Below are 21,452 nucleotides of genomic sequence, written 5' to 3'. Positions count from 1 at the left end.
TAAAATTCCTCCTTTGTTTTACCACATTCCCCATAAGAGTCAGTCTAAACCTTTTCCATTCCTCTAAGTAGATGAATCTTCTACTTACAGAGAAGATTGAGGTTATCCATCCAAAAGCCCCTCTTCTTTCCTCCCCTTTAATTTCCTTGCATTCACATTCTCTCTGTGCTTGATATCAACTCTTCCCTCCTGCCTCAAAGGAAGGAGCATTCTTTTGTGACTAACTCCTCCATTTCTATTTTTTATTCTGTTCTTCAGTAGGGATTAGGCTCAGCTCCAAGTAACAGAAAATCTCCAGATGACAGTTTAAGTGATGAGTCACTAAGTTCTACACCAGAAACTAGTATTACACTGTATGTTAACTGGGATTTAAATAAAAACTTGAAAAGGAAAAAAAATAAAAACACAGGTATTTCTCTCAGGTGAAACAGATCTAGAAGTAGGCTGTTTAGGACTGAAATGGCAGCTCCATCAGTTGTCAGGGACTCACTTTTTCTTTCTCACTGCTCTGCCATCCCTAAAGTTTGGCTTTATCCTCATGGCACAAACTTGCTGCATGAAACCTGAGAATATAGCTTTCCAGGGAGAAAAATCAATTAAAGAAGGCAGGGAGGACCTCCTCTCTTTTCATATAGTCCCTATATGAAAAATCCCTACTTTTCATGTAGTCCCTAAATAACTACACAACCCTTAATTTGTATGTAATTGGCCAAAATTTAGCCACATTTGGCTGCAAGGGAAGCTACCGAAAGGACCTATTTAGCTAGATGGCAATGTGCCCACTTAAGTATGTTTTGTGACAGTAAGAGAAATTAGTTTTCTCTTATAAAACAGTAAAGAATAGATTTGATGAGGCATTCATCCTTTCTCACTTCCAATATCCGTTTACCTACTTCAATCCTTTTCCATTCTCCTCAGATATATTCTAGGTCTCCATCCTTCATCCTAAAAGAAAATGAAACGCCTTTTGATTCTGGTCATTCCCTTCACTGCAACAAAAACAAAACAAAACAAAATGATCGCTCTCCTTTACAATTTACATTTCTTCTTTTCTGCTTATTTCCGATCACTAGTTACCATCCCACCTTTAGATCACACAGCTTCCTAACTAGTCTCCGAGTTTCTGAGACATTTAACAAATACATCTTTACCTCAAAGAGTCTTTCAATGTTATTAATATTTAACTGTACGAATAAGGGCAGGATGTTGAAAAAAAAAAGGTATTATAAACAATGCAAATGATTCCTTCGGTCACACCCATGACTACATTAAGACCTTTAGAACTGCCAAATAAGAGGATGGATGAAGTTGGAAAGAAGATGCAATTTTCCAGTTTTGTGTGAAACTGGCACGGGGCCCTCGGTCACTGCGGGTTCCGCCGCCGCCCCGAAGGTCACTCCCTGCAGAAGGCCGGTGGATCAGTCCTCCACAGCAAACACCGCAGCGAACGCTAGAAGCCGTGGCCTTGGGAATCCCTAGGTCCGTGGGCCGGAGACTGGCACGAGAGTCTCGCTAGTGCCGGAATCCTCGCGGGAAAGGCTAGCAAGTCGCTTCTTTGACGCACTTCCGGGGCGCCGGAACCGAGGTGGACGCGAGCAGGGAAGATGGTGGTAACCAGGTCCGGACGGCCTCAGGCCACGATCCAAGCCACGTTGGCTGAAAACTCCCAGCAGAAGGTAGGGGTCGCAGCGTGCCGTCATTTCTGCCCGCCGCTTCGCAGAACGGCGCTTGGGTGGTAGGGCGGCGCGCAGGCCCGGCGGAGCAGCGTGAGGACGAGCGGCGGGAAGGGCCCGAGCCGGTCGCATGCTGCCCTGTTTCAGGCCCGTTGCCAAGCCCGTAGCTACCTCTTCGGTCCTCGCTGTGATCTTTTAAGGCAGTCCTCAGCAGGGAACAGAGAGGTCAGGTAACTTGCTTCGGGCAGTACACCTCCGTAATGCAGGTGCACGGCTGCGGCCTTTTAACCTGTTAGCACCGTACGAAGGAGGATTAATTTCGGCAACCAAATACGAGTCTGATGAGGGTGAAAAGAAGGTGACCGTTTTCACGTGGGGGAGCTGGTAATGGCCTCAGCACTTTCTTTCGGCGTTGGGGAGAGCTTCAGTGACGCCGCCTGGTGGCTGTTAGTGGCGCTAGTGGTCCGCTGGTCTGATTGTGTGGCCAAGGGAATGGAGCGTTAATTCCTTTAGGTACGCGAAGGTAAGGGACGCGACTGATTCCACTGGTGTGTGTGTGTGTTCCTGAACACATCTGTGCTCAGAGTTAGTATTTCCCTTCTTCTCTCTTCTCCTGTGTGTGTCGGAATGCAGGTCCACCAAGCATATTTGGCATTTGATAACTCAGTGCAGAAAATTTTCAATTACTTGTTTTGTTCCCTAAAGTTAGATCTAGGTCTTGGGGAGGAGACTGAGGCAGGGTCCTCCAAATGTAGAGTCAGATCCAATGTGTTTTTTTAATTTTTACTTTCTAAAATCATGGGTACTCGTTGTTATGAGGAAGGGTCCTGCAAATGCAGGGTCAGATCCAGTATTTAAGTTGATTTTTTTTTTTTTCTTTAATCGTGGGTGGTGGTGGTTGTCTTTGTATTAATCTCACTGGAGTTTTTTAGTGCCCTCTTAAAATTTGCTCCTGAGAGGAGTATTTCACTCGCTTTGCCCTAATTCCAGCCCTACCTAAATGACAGTGTATTTGTTCTGACTTCCAGAATTCTGCTAAAAGAATTCAGGCACATCCAAAAAGCAGGAAGGAATCTCCACCTGTTGACCCAACTACTGCTGAATCACAAACCACTAGGAAACAAAGTCCAGTCCCTAGAACTCCTAAAAGCAGAAAGAGGAAGAGTGGAACTACAGTCTCATTACCAGAGATAAACAAGCCGTATACTGATGGAGAGACCTCTGAGGTAGAGTCAGATTGTTCTTCTGTGTCTGAGCTCCAGGATCCCGTCTTAAGAGTAACTAGGAGACGGCAGATCTTGGTTGCATGCACCCCGGTGTCTAGTGTTAGGAAAAGGCTGAAAATAACTCCAATAAATCAGTCTCATGCTGAAGAAGACGATGACTCTGAAGCTGAATCACATGTCTCAGGTATTTCTAGAATTGTGCCGCCCACATTAATAACTACAAGAACTAGAAGAAGTAAGGCTAAATCCCTAAGTGAGCCAAACCAAGAATTATATGCAGAAATTATTTCTGATGCTGAATCATCATACTCAGACATTTCTTCATTTTCTGAAGTTACAACTATGAGGACAACAAGAAGTATGCAGAAGAAATTACAGTCACAAACTGAGGAGAAATATACTAACGTTGTACCAGAAACTGAAAAGCAGATTATAAATTTGCCAACGAATTCAGAGGATTCAGATACCAGACAAACAGCTTGTTTACTTGCAAGATCTCTTTCTCAGATAAATAAGCCAAATTTCTATAGTAATGAAACTTATAATGACTTTGATGATTCCTTCCACAGAAATTCAGGGGGAAAAAAAGCAGTGCAAAAACGTCAACATTCTAATCTAAGAGAGGAAAAACAGGCCAGTGTTGTACCTCTCAAAGAAGTAACAAAACAGAATTGTAAGAATTTAGATGAAGAATCCAAAGGAATGGTAGAGGAGGAGAAAGAAAGAAATGAGAAAAATTCTCAGTTGGAGAGCCTTTCTGAACCTCAGGACACTGACATTCAGCAGTTAGTTTCTCAGAGGCAGTCAACCCCCCAAAATAACAAAACTACATCAGAGTCCTCACGTGTGAACTGTCAGGCTATAATGAAATCGTTAGCTCAGACATTTGCAGTGGTAGAAGTGGACAGATGGAATGAAGAGAGAAAGAACACCAAAAAAACAAGTGACCTGACAGAATTTGGTGGTGGTAGTGATGAAGAAGAAGAGTGCACGGTCAAAGGTATCCGTGAAGACATGAATGATGAAAGGAGTATAGATTTTGAGAGCGAAACCAAACTGTTCAAGTCTGAGCTCAACACATCTCTGGATAAAGGTGATTCTGTTTTATTAGTGCTCAGCAGTGATGAGAGCCAGCAGTCTGAAAACAGTGAGAACGAAGAGGACACTGTGTGTTTTGTTGAAAATAATGGTCAAAAGGAGTCATTAAATGGAGACTCAGAAAATATGTCTTGTGACAACCCATTGTTTGTAATCGACACAACTCCCGGACTGAGTACTGATAAACATTTTTACCTGGATGAGGGAGACAAGGCAAGTGAGGTTGCCACTGAGGAAGAAGAGGGGGAAGAAGATGAAAAAAGTGAAGAACCATCAGACCTTGACGGAAATAAAGATGATGACTTTAGTGATGAAGACGACTTACTAAATAGCACAAAGTCTAAACTGTAAGTTTTACCTTTATTTTTAAAAGTAGGTTTTTGATACATACTTCAAGTGGCTAATTTACCATAAAAATATAAAAGAAATCAAGGGAATTGAGAAAATTACTGTCTCATGTTCTTTTTCTTTCTTTTAATGTTTGTTTATTTTTGAGAGAGAGCATGAGTGGGGAAGGGGGTGGGGGGGGGGGAGGATCTGAAGCAGGCTCTGCCCTAACAGCAGGGAGCCAGATGTGGGGCTCAAACTCACAGACTGTGAGATTATGACCTGAGCACAAGTCAGCCACTTACTGGACTGAGCCACCCAGGAGCCCCTGCCTCAGGTTCTTTATGAAAGAGCTCTTTTATCCCCCATTTCCCTGGTCTCTGTGTGTGCCTTTGTTAGTCGTATTTCTCCCACCAGTGACCTATGAGAAATCTATTAAAGATTTTCCTACATGATAGTTAAGAACAACATGAAAGGAAAGGAACTTTTTTTTCTTTTCCTCCATGCGGATCATAGACAAGTTGAAAAATAGAGAAAAGCTGGAGGAAAAATAATCACCTATAATCTGTCACCCATTGAAAAGTACCAATGTTTGCGGCTATTTCTTTAGTTTTTGTTTTCTCTTTTAAATTTGTTTTTCTAGGCACAGGTCCCTGGTGGCAATGTATCCACTGGAAATACAGACATCCTTGGTAAGGGCCTATACATTAATGGATGCCCAGTCTTCACTCTAAACCAATGAAATAAACCTCTGAGGCTAGCCGCAGGCATATTTATTATTTTTTAAAGTCACTCTCCTCCAGGATAATTCTGATGTACCTTTAGGGTTGAGAGTCACTGCCAAACCACTACAGTAGTGATTTCACTTTCCAGTAGAGATTGATCAAAGCTTTCAACTGATGTTTATATGAATAATTAGGTAAGAAAGTAACTATAAGTCCAAATGTATTTGCTTATAAACAGGACCTTTCAGTAATGTAAAAGTAGAAATTCTTATTACATAAATATAGCAGGAGCCCAGACCCAACTGTAGAAGATTCCGATTTGGTAGATCCTGGAATATGACTTCTATATTTTTAAAAACCTTCAGTGGGAAATACAGATACTCATTACTGTTTAAAACTCACTGATTTAGAAGCATTACCAAATGCCCTTAATTACCCAGGAAAACGTTTTAAGTTTGGGTAACTTGGAAGTTCAAAACCTTTCTCATTGTTCTTAGCAATGGCAGGTGTATATTTGTTAACTCACTGCCTGTGTATGAAGTTGAGCTAAACTGCCAGATGTATCTCTTCTTTTCTGTAATTCTTTTCTTTATAAAATTCCTTTATGAAGTACATTGGCATATTATGTGGTCTTAATCTTTAAGAAAATCTAGAAATCAAAAAAACTTTTTTCATTCATTATTCATCCTAGAATGTTCTTCTAAATGGTTGTATTAGATTTAAAACATGTATTCAGTTTTTCAGAATCCATTGTAAAAGTAAGATTTTTCTTTTTTTTGTAGGGGGAGAGGTCATTGGCAGTAAAGGAGAGAAAGAAAAAGGTGATTTTAAAAATATAGTTTCGGGGCACCTAGTGGCTCAGTCGGTTAAGCATCTGACTTCAGCTCAGGTCATGATCCTCACGGTTTGTGAGTTCGAGCCCCGCGTTGGGTTCTGTACTGACAGCACAGAGTCTGCTTGGGATTCTCTCTCTCCCTCTCTCTCTGCGACCCACTCCCCCCACTCACTCACACACTCTCTCAAAAAAACTTTTAAAAAAACAATAAAAATAAAAATACAATCTCAGTTGTTTCCATTTTTATTTGATTACTTGATCTTTAAGTGATTGTTTCTCTTTCAGTCTGAAGTTGACAAGCAGCAGCATAGACCCTGGTATGAGTATCAAGCAGTTGGGTGGTTTGTATATTAATTTCAATGCAGACAAACTACAGTCAAACAAGAGAACCCTAACACAGATCAAGGAGAAAAAGAAAGACATGGTAAGTTACACGGAGTGTCCTGTTGGTTTTCACAGAACTATGCAGTCACTTCTAGAAATTATTAGTCCTTGATAAGAGACTAATTTTCCTGCAGGAAAACCACATTAGCCTACTGTGCTCCTTTTTTCCCCCCTCAAAGTCCTAGCTATAAAAGATGACATTTGAAAAATAATACAGGATCAGCATTCCTCTTCTTGCCCCTACCAGTTATCCCAGGGGTTGTGTTTTCTTCTCTTTTCCTGCTATATTTTTAGTTCTTAACTGTCCTGGATGCTGTTGAGAATCTGAAAACTGGGTGCCCACTCCCCCCACCAGGAAAAACACATACCTGCATGTAGACCTAAAATTATACATATAATTGCAGAAGGAAATCCCAGGGTAGGCAACCTCACCCAAACCCTCATCTTTCATCACAACCGTGCATGGCTTCCCCAAATCTGTATTTTCTAGCCTTGCTGTCCCTTCAGGTCTGTTGTGCCTGTTGTGTCTAAATCCTGTTGTGCCTGTTGACTGTTTATTCAGATTTGCTCAGGCATTCGACCTCACTAATAGCCCTCCCTCTCTTTCTGGCTGGAACCAGCTCCTTCTTCAGTATTCTCTGTGCTGGTTAATGATGCCAAAATCTCTTTTCCTTTTGCAGTCAATCACTGAGCCTAAGGGATGCCGCTTCTTACATTCTTGTCCTCTGTTCCCTCCTTTTCACCCCACTGTCATTGGCTAGTGCAGGGCTTTGTTTTTTCATCTAGACTACTGCACTGGTCTCTTTATTCTTTTCTTCGAGCCACCCTCCATACTTGTGCTAGATTTCTCTTTTTAAAAATACAAATCTGGCTCGGAAGTTGTATATGTGATATACCACTCTTGATCTCCATGTTGTGAGTACAGGCCCCATATTGGGTGTAGAGTTTACTTAAAAAAACACACAAACACAAATCTAACCATGAAATTCTCCTGTTTAAGTCCTTCAGTGGTTCTTCAAAACAAGGTGCCTCTGTTCCTTCATCTGTGTTCATATGCTGTGTTCCCTGAACATGTCCTGCTCTTTCCAAAGCCAGTGCAGAGTTCATAGACCACTGCCTTTGGGAGACATTCTCCAACTCTAGTCTTTTCCACCACCTCTGTGCTTCTGCAACACCCAATATAGAGTTGACTCATTATTGATCATATAATTGTTACTTTCCTGTCTTTTAGCTTTATATTTCTAAAACAGGATTCCTCAACCTCAGCAATACTGGTCTTTTGTGCTAGTAACTCTTTGTTGTAGGAAGGTGTCTGGTTCACTTTAGTATATGTAGCGGCATCCCTGGCCTCTACCCACTACTGGTCAGTGGCATCCACCCCCCAACCTCTCTCTACACACACACACACACACACACACACACACACACACTCACTCACTCACTCATTCACACTATAGTACTTGATACACAACAAGTTCCTAACAATCTGCTAAATAAATGTCATGCTCTCATTTCTGAGTGAAAGGAAAGTCTAGACTGCTACTCTACTATCCAGAAACTCCTATGCCTGAACCTGAATTGAGGATTTCTGAATTGATCTAATTTCAAATATTATTGACCAAATTAATATTTCTGTGAACCATTTTGAGGGCTCAGGAGCAGTCTTCTTTAGTTCTTACACTATGGGAGAGGACTAATTACCCTGAAGCACTTTTTAGTAACATAAATAGTAGTATGACAATATTTGTTTATCATATGCAAACAAAAAAATGCAGAAGAACCTCTGAAAAAGAACCCCCAAAAGTACAGGCATCTCCCACAGAAGACTTGTATATAACTAATAAATACACAAAAAGATGATCAACAGCAAATGGAAACAGCCATAAGGCACCACTAACGACACACAAAAATACCTAGTGTTGGTAGCAATGTAAAGAAAAAGGCACTGATTAACCGTTGGTAGGATTTAACCTTACTTGAATACAAGGCAATTTAGCAGTACCTGTCAAAACTTAGAATCTTACAGAAATAATCATATGTGTGTAGAGATGATGTTTATAGTGTTTAAGTGGGAAAAGGTTTGATGGACACTTAAATATTGGAAGAAAAATTATAGTGCGTAATAGCTATTAAAAAGTATGAAGTTGATCTATGTGTGAATTGACGTTAGAAGAGTGTCTGAGATATGTTGAATTGTACAAAGCAGATTTATCGAGACAGGATGGTTTCGTTGATATAAAAAATTGTGTGTTGTTTAATCAGATTTATATCACTGTACTTAATATCAACTCCTCAGATCAGAGGAAGCTGTTTTACCAACATCAAAAGAACTTACTAAAGGCTAGGGGCTTTTTGCTTGTTTTTTTCAGAGATTTCAAAGAGCTGTTATGGCATTTTTCCTGTTGACTTTATTTTCCAGTTTGGTGCAAGTGGCTGGTTGCAAATCCATGAAAACAAGTTAGACAAATTAATGTAAATCTGATGTGTGCTGATTTAGTTTAGAAAAAGAAATTTAAGATGAAGTTTCCTAAAATAATCCTTCAGTTTGCCTTCTAAAGCATTTTTATTGTAATAGAATTTACAAACTTAAGGACTGAAACAACTTTGCAGTAGTATGGTTGTATATAAAGAGGGCTAATATATTTGGAGTAGTCTTCAGTGTGGGAGATGTTTTGCTTAGAAAGTAAAAGATGTTGGAAAAGATTATATGATATTCTGATATTTTTAAAACCAATTTAATATTTTTGCAGCTTTTGCAGAAAACCATCATTACTCCTGATTTTGAAAAAAACTACTGTGTCCCACCATATAGTGAATCAAAGTATCAACTTCAGAAAAAACGCAGAGTAAGTATAGTGGCTCTCATTATTTAGAATGTTTAGGTGTGTTTGACTATATATATTCAGCTTATACACCATGGTTGTGTAACTTAAAGATATGTATTTTGGGGGAACCTGGCTGGCTCAGTCAGTAAAGCACGTGACTCTTGATCTCAGGGTTGTGAGTTCTAGCCCCATGATGGGTGTAGAGATTATGTAAGAAAAATAAAATCTTAAAAAAAAAAATGTATTTGCAAAGAAAGTTGTCACAAAAATTTAAGGGCCCATAAAATACAGTTTCATAAACACGTTTTATATAGATTTTCACTTGGTGAAAATTTTTTCCCCTTCCTTAGACAGCCAGCATATAAGGTTACTGTCCACACCTCTTGGTTTATAGGTACTGTTCACAAAGAGTTAAGAGCTCTGTTGTAAGCTGTCATAGGGAATTTAATGTAAAAAAAAAACCCAGGTCTCTGTAGTCTGCCCACTGAGAGGGTAGGAAACTATTTACTTTTTATTTTTTTTAAAGTTTATATTAGAGGAAGAGAGAGAGAGAGAGTGCATGAACAGAGGGGAGGTGCAGAGAGAGATGGAGACAGAATCTGAAGCAGGTATCCGAGCTGTCAGCGCAGAGCCCGACACAGGGCTCAAACTCACAAGCCGTGAAATCATGACCTGAGGTGAAATCAGATGCTCAACCGACTAAGCCACCCAGGCACCCCTAACAAACTAGTTTCTTTTGTAAAAATAGGGGATTGTTTCCATCTGTCATTTCAACTAGTAAGGGTAAAATTATCAAGGGAGCTTGAAGGAAATTTGAGGGTGTTCCCCTGGTAATGTCTCAGCACTAAGGTGGAGCATTACGGGCATGTGGTAGACACTCCATAATGTTGTATGAATGAAAAATAAAATTAGGTAAATAACTTGCTGGGAGTTTCTCAAAGAATAGAATCCTTTTTTTTTTTTTTTTTTTTTTAATTTTAGAAATAACATAAATTTCTGGACTGGTCAGACTAAGTGACTTTGAGTCACCTGGGTGACTGAATAAAAATGTTAATGTTAACATACAAGCTCCAGAAGTGAAAATGTTTTTATACATTATCTCTTGTGTAGGCCAGATTACAGAATAAAGATTAAAAGTGTGAGTTATTCTCCGGCAAATCAGCAATTCTTACTAAGACACAAAATAAATTTTAAGGAACCCTCATTTATGAAACTGATAATACTGTGCCTAATTTACCAAAGTAAACACTTGTGATTCAATTTCTTTTATGAAAGGTGAATCTGAGGACTAATATATTCTGTAAAGTAACCTCTTTTGTTTTTAATTCATGAAATTCTCTATATATAATTTTGGAGGGAATGAGGTATAGTTTATACACTGCTTATTAAGGTCAGAATTTTCGGTTTAATTGTTCCTGAAATCTGAATTTCAGAAAGAACGACAAAAATCAGCGGGTGATGGCTGGTTTGGTATGAAAGCTCCAGAATTGACAGATGAACTTAAAAATGATCTCAAAGCACTGAAGATGAGAGCTAGCATGGACCCAAAAAGGTTTTACAAGAAAAATGATAGGGATGGCTTCCCCAAGTACTTCCAGGTATGAAACAACAACGGTGGTGGTGATGTTCTGTGGATTTTAGTTTGGAGAGCACTATAGTGTTCTTTCTGTTTACTCTTAACACAGATGAATATTTATGACGCACATCTGCTTAGGCTGTGTAATAATGGCCGGAACCCAGTTGGCCACCAACTTGTAATGGCGTTCTCTATAGAGAGAAGGTGTTGCAAATGGTAACTAAGTTGCCAGGTCATACCTCTAAAAGTTACGGAACCTCTAAGTTGGGTGTATCGTGTATAAATAATATTAGCCTAACAGCAAGAATCCTTACAGGATGGAGGAGGACATAGGGAATCATTTGCACCAAACTCCACTTCTCCAGGTAGAGGGTCATCTCCAGGCAAATGCTGAAAATAAGTTAAAAGTTGGTATTCAAAGTGTTTGCAGATGAAAATCCAGTTGATTCACCCTCTGGTAGCTGTCAACTTTATTCTGTTCTTGTTGATTACCTTACTTGTCAGTCATCTGAATTACTATAGTAGTCCTCCTCCAGGTCTGCTCTCCCTGATAGTCTATCCTTTACATTGTAGCCAGTCATCTATTCTTTACAAAAAAAAAAAAAAAAAGGCAGTCTGCTCATGATACACCTCTGCTCAGTGATATCACAGGTATCATGCAATGATACCTTCGATGTTTCTTTATGACATAGAGGGTAGAGTCTATATAGTCTGCACTCCAACTGGCTAACTAGCCCTTCTTTTGTCACATAGCCCTCTTAAGCTCCAACACACTCAGCCACTGTCTTTTCAGAATATACACAGACTGGTCTTGGCATTCTGACTTTGCATGATGTACTTAGCTCTGCTGTGTTTGCTTGGTGAAATTTTGCCCATATGAATCTAAGCTAAAATGTCATCCTTGTGAAACGCTAACTTCCATTAGGTGGAAGTGGTCACTTATCTTTTCATGGCATCTGCAGTGTTTTGTTCAGCATAATATGTTATGCTTTAATCTTTTAGTTACCTGTCTATGGATTTTCCTTAAGACTGCGCTCTTTGCTGGCAGGAGCCAGATGCTGTCTTTGTTTCCCAAACACTTAGCACAGTATTTGGCACATAGTAGACACTGTAAGTTTTACTTGGTTGAATGTATGAACAGAGTGGTTACTAAGAAGGTAGCATTTATGATAACGTATGGGATCAAATAAGTGTGTAGTAGAATTTATGTGTCAGTTATATTGAGAAACTAAAACGTAAAAGAATTTAAATTCTCTGTCCCACTTTTCTAGTTACACTGTTCATCAAGAGTTTGCTGTACTGCCTAGCACTAAATTACATAAAAGGATTTTTGACTTTACTATAAATTCTATTGAAATGTCATTAGTAGGACCCAATGCCAATTGAATAAGTGACTTCTTTTTGCTTTAAAAAAAATGGCAAAACTAACTTTAATATCAGTTCAATTTAAGTTGGGTTTTCCTTTCCTTTCTATAAATACAGTTTGTTAGAGCTACCCTGAAATATGAAGGCAACTTAGCATTCAAGTATTACATGACTTGTTTCAATCATTTGCTCATAGATTGGAACCATTGTTGACAATCCAGCTGACTTCTACCATTCCCGAATTCCCAAAAAACAAAGGAAGAGAACTATTGTGGAAGAACTGCTGGCTGATTCTGAGTTCAGAAGGTAAAGGAATTTATGTTTCATTTTGAATTATATATGCTTTCCTTTCGAACATACATAAACTTTTAAATTTCAGGTAATTTTTAAATGCTTTAGCATGGCAGCACTATTTACATTTTGGATGAGATAACTGTTTATTAGGGGGAACTGTCCTGTGCATTGTAGAATGTTTAACAGCATCCCTGGTGTCTGCCCACTATAAGTCAGTAGCACTCCATTCCCAATATGTGACAGAAATGACTACTGACATTTTCAGATGTCCCCTGTGGGGCATAAGCAGTTCCCAGTTTAGAACTACTGCTTTACATGGAAGCTCGTAAATATTTGACTGGCTAGAGGAGACTGAACCTGTGAAGGAGACTGGGAAAGAATGCCCGATGGACATTAACACAACCAGGATGGCATAGTGTCAAAGCAGTCAGGCAAGAGAGTGTTACAAGCAGATATAAACTGGAGGGAATGGTTAACAGGAATAAATGCTGCGGAGAGATCAAATAAGAACTAAAAACTTCCTTTGGATTTACGTGGGGGTCACAGCATTCTTGCCAGGAGTTGGGGAGAAGACTGGATTGGAGAGAATTGGAGACATGGAGACAATTCTTTGAAGTTTGTGAAGTGGAAGTGGAGTTGGAGGATTTTTTTAAGATGGGAGCAATTGGGAGTATGTTTAAATGTCCTTAAAGCAGCTATGTGTGTATTCTAGGAGATTTAAAAGCATACCTCATACAGAAACCCTTGTTGAACTTCCAGATTGGTTTAATAGCAAAAGTGAAAAGGTCTGTCAAAGGGTTTTAAAAACTTTGTCAGCATGGAAAACAAATTTAACCCAAGTGTTACATAACCTAATTAGTCTGGGTAATGGTAAAAATTTTAGAAATAAGCAATGCTCTTTTCTCACTACTCTCTCCTTGGGAGTTTCATCCCCCATAGGGCGTCAGTTATAATTTATATACTGCTGGCTTCCAAATGTATTATGTGTAGTCCGGATCTCTCTTGACCCCATACCCACATAGCCATCTGCTGCCTCAGGAGCATCCAGTGGATATCTCACAAACACCTCTAAGGGCTAACTTGGTCTTTCCTGACCCCACCCTTGCAATACAGTCTAATCCTTTCCCAGTGCTCTGTATCTCATGACTGAACAGCATCACCATCCATCCGTTAGCACTTCCTTTAATCCCACATTCAGACTGTCTCTCCTATTCTATCTCAAGCCTGTCGTTTTCTCTCCATCCCCACAGAGGTGTGGTGCAAGCTGATTCTTTGCTTACTAAGTGTGATCCATATGTTCTGGTTAAAAATTGGCCTGTATTTTGTAATCTCAATGCTAGCAATCTCAGAAATCACAGCAGTGTTGATAGTGCTTTCACTAAAAAGTAATAGCATGAGGAAGATGGCAGTAAATTAGAAATTTCGTAGAATTAAACTCATAAAATTGCAGGTTAGAGGTAGTCTTACAGTTCATTGTTCCCATACTTCAGTCACTGAGTACCATTTTCATGTTTGCATCATCTGTATGTTGCCTGCTTTTATTTTAAAGGGAAACTTTAGGGGCCCCTGGGTGCACAGTCGGTTAAGCTTCCAGCTCTTGACTTTGGCTCAGGTCATGATCTCACAGTTATGAAAGCCCCACATCAGGCTCTGCGCTGACACTGGCACCTGCTTAGGATTTTCTTTCTGCCCCTCCCCTGCTGGCATGCGCTCGCTCGCGTGCGCGCTCTCTCTCAGAATAAATAAACTTAAAATTTTTTAAGAAAAAAATAAAAGGAAACTTTGTATTGCCTACTATAAATGGGTTAGTTGGCTTATAATTTTTGTAATGTACCTGAAGATAAATACATTGCTTTAAGTGAATATTGTCTGTCACCTAAATTTATGTATCACACTATGTGAAACACTCTACTAGCCCATGGAATGTTTTAATTCTTTCTACAACATTCTCCTTAAGAGGTTTCTGGCCTCTGAATACTTTAGGATAGGGAACTTAACATTTTTAATGTGTCATATGTTCCATTAGTAGGAATGTCTTGGAACAGAAGAAGTAAGTGTGATATACAGAAGGAAATGTGATTTTCAGCGTTGTATGTGGTTTTTGGTTTTGTTGAGATATAGTTGATATACAGTGTTTTATTAGTTTCAGGTGTACAACGTAGTGATTTGACAATTCTGTACATTACAAAATGCTCATCACTATAAGTGTAGTTATCATCTCACCATACAACATTTTTGTAATTTTGACTATATTCTCTGCTGTGCTTTTCATCTCCATGACTTATTTTACAACTGGAAGTCTGTGCCTCTTTATCCTCTTTACCTACTTCACCCATTCCCCCACCAACCTCCCTTTGGCAACCATCAGTTTATTATCTGTCTCTCTCTGAGGAACCCCCATACTGTTTTCCATAGTGGTTGCACCAAATTACATCCCACCAACCAAGCCCAAGGGTTCCCTTTTCTCTATATCCTCACCAACACTTGTTACTTCTTTTTGATAATAGCCATTCTGACTAGTATTTGAGAGTCTGTTTTTTGCTTGTTAGATTGCACATGTAAGTGAAATCCTACAGTGTTCGTCTTTCTCTTTGACTTATTTCATTCAGCATAGTATCCTCTAGGTCTATCCATGTTGTCATGAATGGCAAGATTTCATTCTTTTATGTAGCTCAATAATATTCCATTATGTGTCTGTGTCTAACACCATCTTTATTCATCATCTGTCCTTGGAACACTTGGGTTGCTTCCATATCTTGGCTATTGTAAATAATGTTGCAATAAATATAGGGGTGCATATATCTTTCCAAGTTTGAGGTTTTATTTGGGTAAATACCTGCTAGTGGAATTACTGAGTCATATGGTATTTCTATTTTAAATGTTTTGAGGTACCTCCATGGTGTTCTCAACAGGGGTTGCACCAATTTCTATTCCTACCAACAGTGCACGAAGGTTCCCTTTTCTCCAAATCCTTGCCAACATTTGTTGCTTCTTGTATTTTTGATAGTAGCCAATCTGACTGGTGTGATATGATGTCTCACTGTGGTTTTGATTTGATTTTGCCTGGTAATTAGTGATGTTGAGCATCTTTTCATGTGTATTGCCCTTCTGTATGTCTTCTTTGGGAAAATGTTATGGTCCCTTTGCCCATTTTTTAATCAGATTGGTTTTTTTGGTCTGAATTGTGGAAGTTACGTATTTTGAATACTAACTCCTTATCAGATACCATTTCCACATAAATCTTCCATTCAGTAGGTTGTCTCTTTTTGTTTTGTTGGTTTCCTTTGCTTTGCAAAAGTTTTTTATTTGGGTGTAGTCCCACTTGTTTATTTTTGCTTTTGTTTTCCCTTGCCTGAGAAGACCTATCCATAAATATGTTGCTAAGACTTATGTCCTAAGGTATTACTGTCTATGTTTTCTTCTAGGAGTTTTATGGTTTTAGGTCTCATATTTAGTTCTTTAATCCATTTTGAGTTTATTTTTGTGTATGGAATAACAAAGTGGACTAGTTTCATTCTTTTGCATGTAGCTGTCCAGGTTTCCCAATTATTAAAAAGACTTTTTCTCCATTGTATATTCTTGCCTCCTTTGTCCTAGACTAACTGACCGTGTAAGTGTGTGTTTATTTTCTGGGTTCCCTATTCTCTTCCATTGATCTCTGTGTCTGATTTTGTGTCAGTATCTTACTGTTTTGATTACTATAGCTTTGTAGTGTATCTTGAAATCTGGGATTATGATACCTCCAGCTTTGTTCTTCTTTCTAAAGATAGCCTTGGCTATTTAATGTCTTTTGTGGTTCCATACAAATTCTAGGTTTATTTGTTCTAGCTCTTCAAGAAATGCTGTTGGTATTTTAACAGGGATTGTACTGATTCTGTGTATTATGTTGGGTGCTATGGACATTTTACAAATATTAATTCTTCCAGTACATGAGTGTGATACATCTTTCCATTTGTGTTGTCTTCAGTTTTTTTCATCAGTGTCTTAAAGCTTTCAGCATATAGGTTGTTTCAATCTCCTTGGTTACATTTATTCCTAGGTATTTTCTTTCTGGTACAATTGTAAATGGGATTGTTTTCTTCTCTTTTTGCTACTTCATTATTTGTGTTCAGAAATGCAACTTCCGGGGCGCCTGGGTGGCTCAGTCGGTTGGGCGGCCGACTTCGGCTCAGGTCATGATCTCACGGTCCGTGAGTTCAAGCCCCGCGTCGGGCTCTGTGCTGACGGCTCGGAGCCTGGAGCCTGTTTCAGATTCTGTGTCTCCCTCTCTCTGACCCTTCCCCGTTCATGCTCTGTCTCTCTCTGTCTCAAAAATAAATAAATGTTAAAAAAAAAATTAAAAAAAAAAAAAAAGAAATGCAACTTCCATATTAATTTTGTATTCTACAGCTTTACTGAATTTATTTATTCTGATTATTTTTTGTTAGTGTCTTTGTTAGTGTTTTGTTAGTGTCTAGGGTTTTCTATATGTATGTCAGGTCATCTAAGTAGTGACAGTTTTACTTTTTCCTTACCAATTTGGATACCTTGTATTTCTTTTCTGTAATTGCTGCAGCTAGGACTTCTGGTACTATATTGAATAAAACTAGTGAGAGTGGACATCCTTGTTTTGTTCCTAATCTTAGAAGGAAAGCTCTTAAAGTTTTTCTCCATTGAGTATGATGTTAGTTGTGAGTTTTTCATATATGGCCTTTATTTTGTTGAGGTAGGTTTCCTCTAAACCCACTTTGTTGAGAGTTTTTAAATCATAAATGGATGTTGTATTTGGTCACCTACTGAGATGATCGTGTGGTTTTTATCCTTTTTCCTACTAATGCACCACATTGATTTGCAAATATTGTACTGCCCTTGAATCTGAGGATTAAATCCCATTTGATGATGGTAAATGATTTTTTTTAACATTGTTGGATTTGGTTTGCTAATATTTTGTTGAGGATTTTTACATCTCTGTTCATGAGGCATATTGACCTGTAGTGTTTTGGGGTTTTTTTTTGTTTTTGTGGTGTCTTTGTCTGGCTTCAGTATCAGGAATATGCCTTACAGATTGAATTTGGAAGTTTTTCCTTCCTTTTCTATTTTTTGGAATAGTTTGAGAAGAATAGATGTTAACTGTTCTTTAAATGTTTGATAGTATTCAGCTGTGAATCCATCTGATCTTGAACTTTGTTGAGAGTCTGGAGTACTGTTTCAGTTTTGTTACTAGTAATAGGTCTGTTCAAATTTCCTATTTCTGATTCAGTTATGGAAGATTTTATGTTTCTAGCAGTTTATCTTTTTTTTTTTTTTTTTGGTTGTCCACAATTTGTTGGCATATACTTTTTTTATTTTCGTATTCTCTTATAATTCTTTGTATTTCTGTGGTATCTATTAATTCTCCTTCATTTCTGATTTTGAGTTCTCTTTTCTTGACGAGTCTGGCTTTTTTGTTTTTTGAAGTCTTTCTTGAGGTAGGCCTTTATCACAATAAAGTTGCCTCATAACTGCTTTTGCTGTGTCCCAAAGATTTTTGACCATTTTCATTTTTTATTTGTCTTCATGTATTTTTTTCCTCTTTGATTTTTTCATTGACCCATTGGTTGTTTAGTAGCATGTTGTTTAGCTTCCATGTTTGTTTTCTTATAATTCATTTTGTTTCACATCATTATCTTTAGAAAAGATGCTTGGTAAGATTTCAGTCTTAAATTTATTGAGACTTGTTTTATGAGCTAGCACGTGACCTATCCTGGAGAATGTTCACTGTTCCACTTGAAAAGAATGTGTATTCATGGGGCGCCTAGGTGGCTTAGTCAGTTGAGTGTCCGATTTCAGCCTAGGTCATGATCTCATGGTCTGTGAGTTCAAGCCCCGCATCAGTCTCTGAGCTAACAGCTCAGAGCCTGGAGCCTGCTTCTGATTCTGTGTCTCCCTCGCTTTCTGCCCCTCCCCCACTCATGCTCTGTCTCTCTCTCTCTCTCTCTCTCCCTCAAAAATAAGTGAACATTAAAAAGTAAATAAAGAAAAGCATATCAATAAATTATGTATTAAGAAAAAAGAAAAGAATGTGTATTCTGTTGTTCCTGGGATGGACCGTTCTGTTAGGTCCATCTGATCCAGCGTGTTGTTTAAAGCCATTGTTTTCTCCTTGATTTTCTGTCTGGATGATCTGTTGGTGTAAATGGGGTGTTAAAGTTCCCTACAATTATTGTATTATTGTCAGTTTCTCCCTTTATGTCTGTTAGTTTTTGCTTTATCTATTTAGGGGCTTCTATATTGAATGCATAGAAATTACAATAGTTATATCCTGTTGTTGGATTCCCTTTATTATATAATGCCATTCTGTGTCTCTTGCAACAGCCTTTATTTTTAGTCTATTTCATCTGATACAAGTATTGCTACCCTGTCCCCCCCCCACCCCCCCACCCCCCATCCCACTTCATTTGCACGGAATATCTCTTTCCATTCCTTCACTTTCAGGCTGAAGTGAGTCTCTTGTAGGAAGTATATAGAGGAGTCTTCCTTTTTTATTCAGTCATTCACCCTGTGTCTTTTGATTGGAACATTGAGGCCATTTACATTTAAAGTAATTGCTGATAGGTTGTAATTATTTCCATTTTAATTGTTTTCTGGTTGTTTTTATACTTTTTCTCTGATCTTTCTTCTCTTGCTCTCTTCCCTTAAGGTTTGATGGCTTTCTTTAGTATTATGCTTGGATTCCTTTCTCTTTATTTTTTGTGTATCTGTTACGGTTTTAGATTTGTGGTCATCATTGGATTCATATGTAGCATCCCATGTGTATAGCAGTCTATATTACTTTAATGTGACTGAAGTTTGAACACATTTGATTTTGTTTCATTTTTAATGTAATCTTACATTTGTTAGAATGTGTGTAAATTGTGGTGCTGACTTCTTGTGGGATTGAGTGAGCTGTAATATTGTAATGGGCTTCAATAGCTTCTGTTTTATTTTTTAAATGTTTATTTTTGAGAGAGCCTGTGCACAGGGGAGGGGCAGAGAGAGAGAGGGAGACCGAGAATCCCAAGCAGGCTCCACTCTGTCAGCACAGAGCCGGACACGGGGCTCCAACTCCCAACTCATGAACCATGAGATCATGACCTGATCCAAAACCAAGAGTCACACATCCAACTGAGTCACCCAGGTGCCCCTTCCCTCTGCCTTTCTTAAAACTGTTAAATAGCTTCTGTTCTAAAGAGAGTATTAGCTAATCCTCAGCTTTAGTAATAACAGATTTATGTAACAGTGAAAGTGGTCTAAAACTTTCTGGCTAATTTTACAGGTTAGAGAATTTTTACTTTTTCCTAATTGTACTGATAAGCCCTTCTTTTGAACTTTTGTGTACTACATTTTATTAATATTTGCCATAATGGCAATTAATATTAAGAAACTTCAAAAATATTAATTCCTTTTAAAATAATATCCCATTACACATTAACAAAAACAAATATTTTCATGAACAAAACAAAAATGATTTAGTGCAGATCTCTTTAATGTCTAGCTTAAAGATAGATAGAGCCTCATATCTGCTTCTGCATTAGTCTATTTTTACATTTTCATCCTACAAAAAATGTTTAAAGCATTTGATACCATCTGATAACTGGATATAGTGCATGGGTGTCCAGTGGCTCAAAGTTTTCAAAAGCCCTCCCTTACAGTTGCCATTTTTTCCTCAATGGACTGCAGGCTCTATGAAGGTAGGGAATGTGGCTGTCTTGTTCACTGCCCAGTCTCCCAGCTCCAGGTACAGCTCCACATGGTGCAACTTAGTACAAATGTGATTAAACAGTGATAATGCAAAAAATGTTTTGAGGGTTAGAAGTTATACAACCACCATTACATTAACTTCTAATGTCATACTTTAGAACTTAAAGGTTTGGTTTTCTTTTTAGATATAACCGAAGGAAGTACTCAGAGATCATGGCTGAAAAAGCAGCAAATGCAGCAGGAAAGAAGTTTCGAAAGAAGAAGAAATTTCGCAATTGAGATTCACCGAGCAAGCCACGTATTTTACATCTCTTTGTTTACTCAAGATGTTTTTGAGAACTAACACCATCACACAAATTAATATAGACTGGCCCTGTCTGAAAGAAGTTGACTTGAGGGAGAATCAATCACATACCCCTTGGGATAAAAACAAGCGTGTCTACAAAAGACCCACCCATCCTTAGACCCTTTGAGGGAGAAAAAGGAAAACATCAACCATTTTAAGATGATTAACGTTTTTGTAAAGTTTTCCACACTTAGTTATTTAAAGAAAATTGAATTAAAAAACATTTAGAAAGTATAAAGTTTGTTAACATATACAGAAAACTTTAAAATTCTATAATAAAGCTAAACAATACCGTGATTCACATGTAGGGGTGTGTGTGTGTGTGTGTGTGTGTGTGTGTGTGTGTGTGTGTGTAGACAGGAAACGCCCATTTCCAAGTTTAGCTCCAGAAAGTTGGTGAAGCTACAGTTGTTTCAAGTATAAAAGTCATAGTTGGAACCAAAGTATTTTTGGAGCAGTATGACTGAAAAGCTAAATGAAATTATAAAAAAGTCTTAAAAAGGTAACAAAGACTTCCGAGAAAGTTTGGGTTAAAGGTAGAAGACACAGGAGAACTGTTTTCTTTCCCTAGCAACTAAAACGGGAGGAAAGATTAATTTTATCTAGATTGAGTGTTGTGTTTCAGGTGAACTAGGATTAAATCAGTATAATTTTAATTTGGCCAGGAATAATTTTAAAGTGGTTGGGTTTATCTCCTTCTCCAATGGCAGAAGTAATACATCCTGACTAACCTACTTGTGGTACCCAAGGCGTGTTGGCCATTTCTTATAATGCTTCTTCGTGGGTTCTTCCCTTTAATGTCATCATTTATGGAACCTCTATTTTTCCAGCAAACTGCTTCCTTGGGATTTCAGTAAATATAAAATCTCGTATTTTGTGTTTATTGCTTGGGATCATAACCAACCTAGTATTAGAACTGACAGTGGCATTCATAGGTGGAGTTAGGCAAGTATCTGCATCTGTTCTCTTTTACAGAAAAATTTTTATTCCAAGAATATTAAGTTTTGCCTCCCACTGGGTAAAATAAGGACCCCACTATGAGAGCACTGAATAATCAAAACTAGAAGTAAGTTAGTTTAC

At 38.3% G+C, this 21,452-nt stretch overlaps 1 protein-coding gene across 1 annotated transcript; it reads left to right on the top strand.

The window, feature by feature from the left end:
• The first annotated feature begins 375 nt into the window (after window positions 1-375).
• On the top strand, window positions 376-21,244 carry DNTTIP2 (deoxynucleotidyltransferase terminal interacting protein 2). The gene is made up of 7 exons (XM_030325493.1): window positions 376-1,676; window positions 2,702-4,344; window positions 6,170-6,308; window positions 9,019-9,114; window positions 10,527-10,691; window positions 12,231-12,340; window positions 20,212-21,244. Exons 1-7 carry the CDS (start codon window positions 1,605-1,607, stop codon window positions 20,303-20,305), a joined length of 2,319 nt encoding a protein of 772 aa, XP_030181353.1. The 5' UTR covers window positions 376-1,604; the 3' UTR covers window positions 20,306-21,244.
• The last annotated feature ends 208 nt before the right edge of the window (window positions 21,245-21,452 follow it).

This window comes from Lynx canadensis, chromosome C1, assembly GCF_007474595.2.
Source record: "Lynx canadensis isolate LIC74 chromosome C1, mLynCan4.pri.v2, whole genome shotgun sequence".
NCBI classification, from domain to species: Eukaryota; Metazoa; Chordata; class Mammalia; order Carnivora; family Felidae; genus Lynx; species Lynx canadensis.
This window is presented reverse-complemented; position numbering and strand designations above follow the sequence as displayed.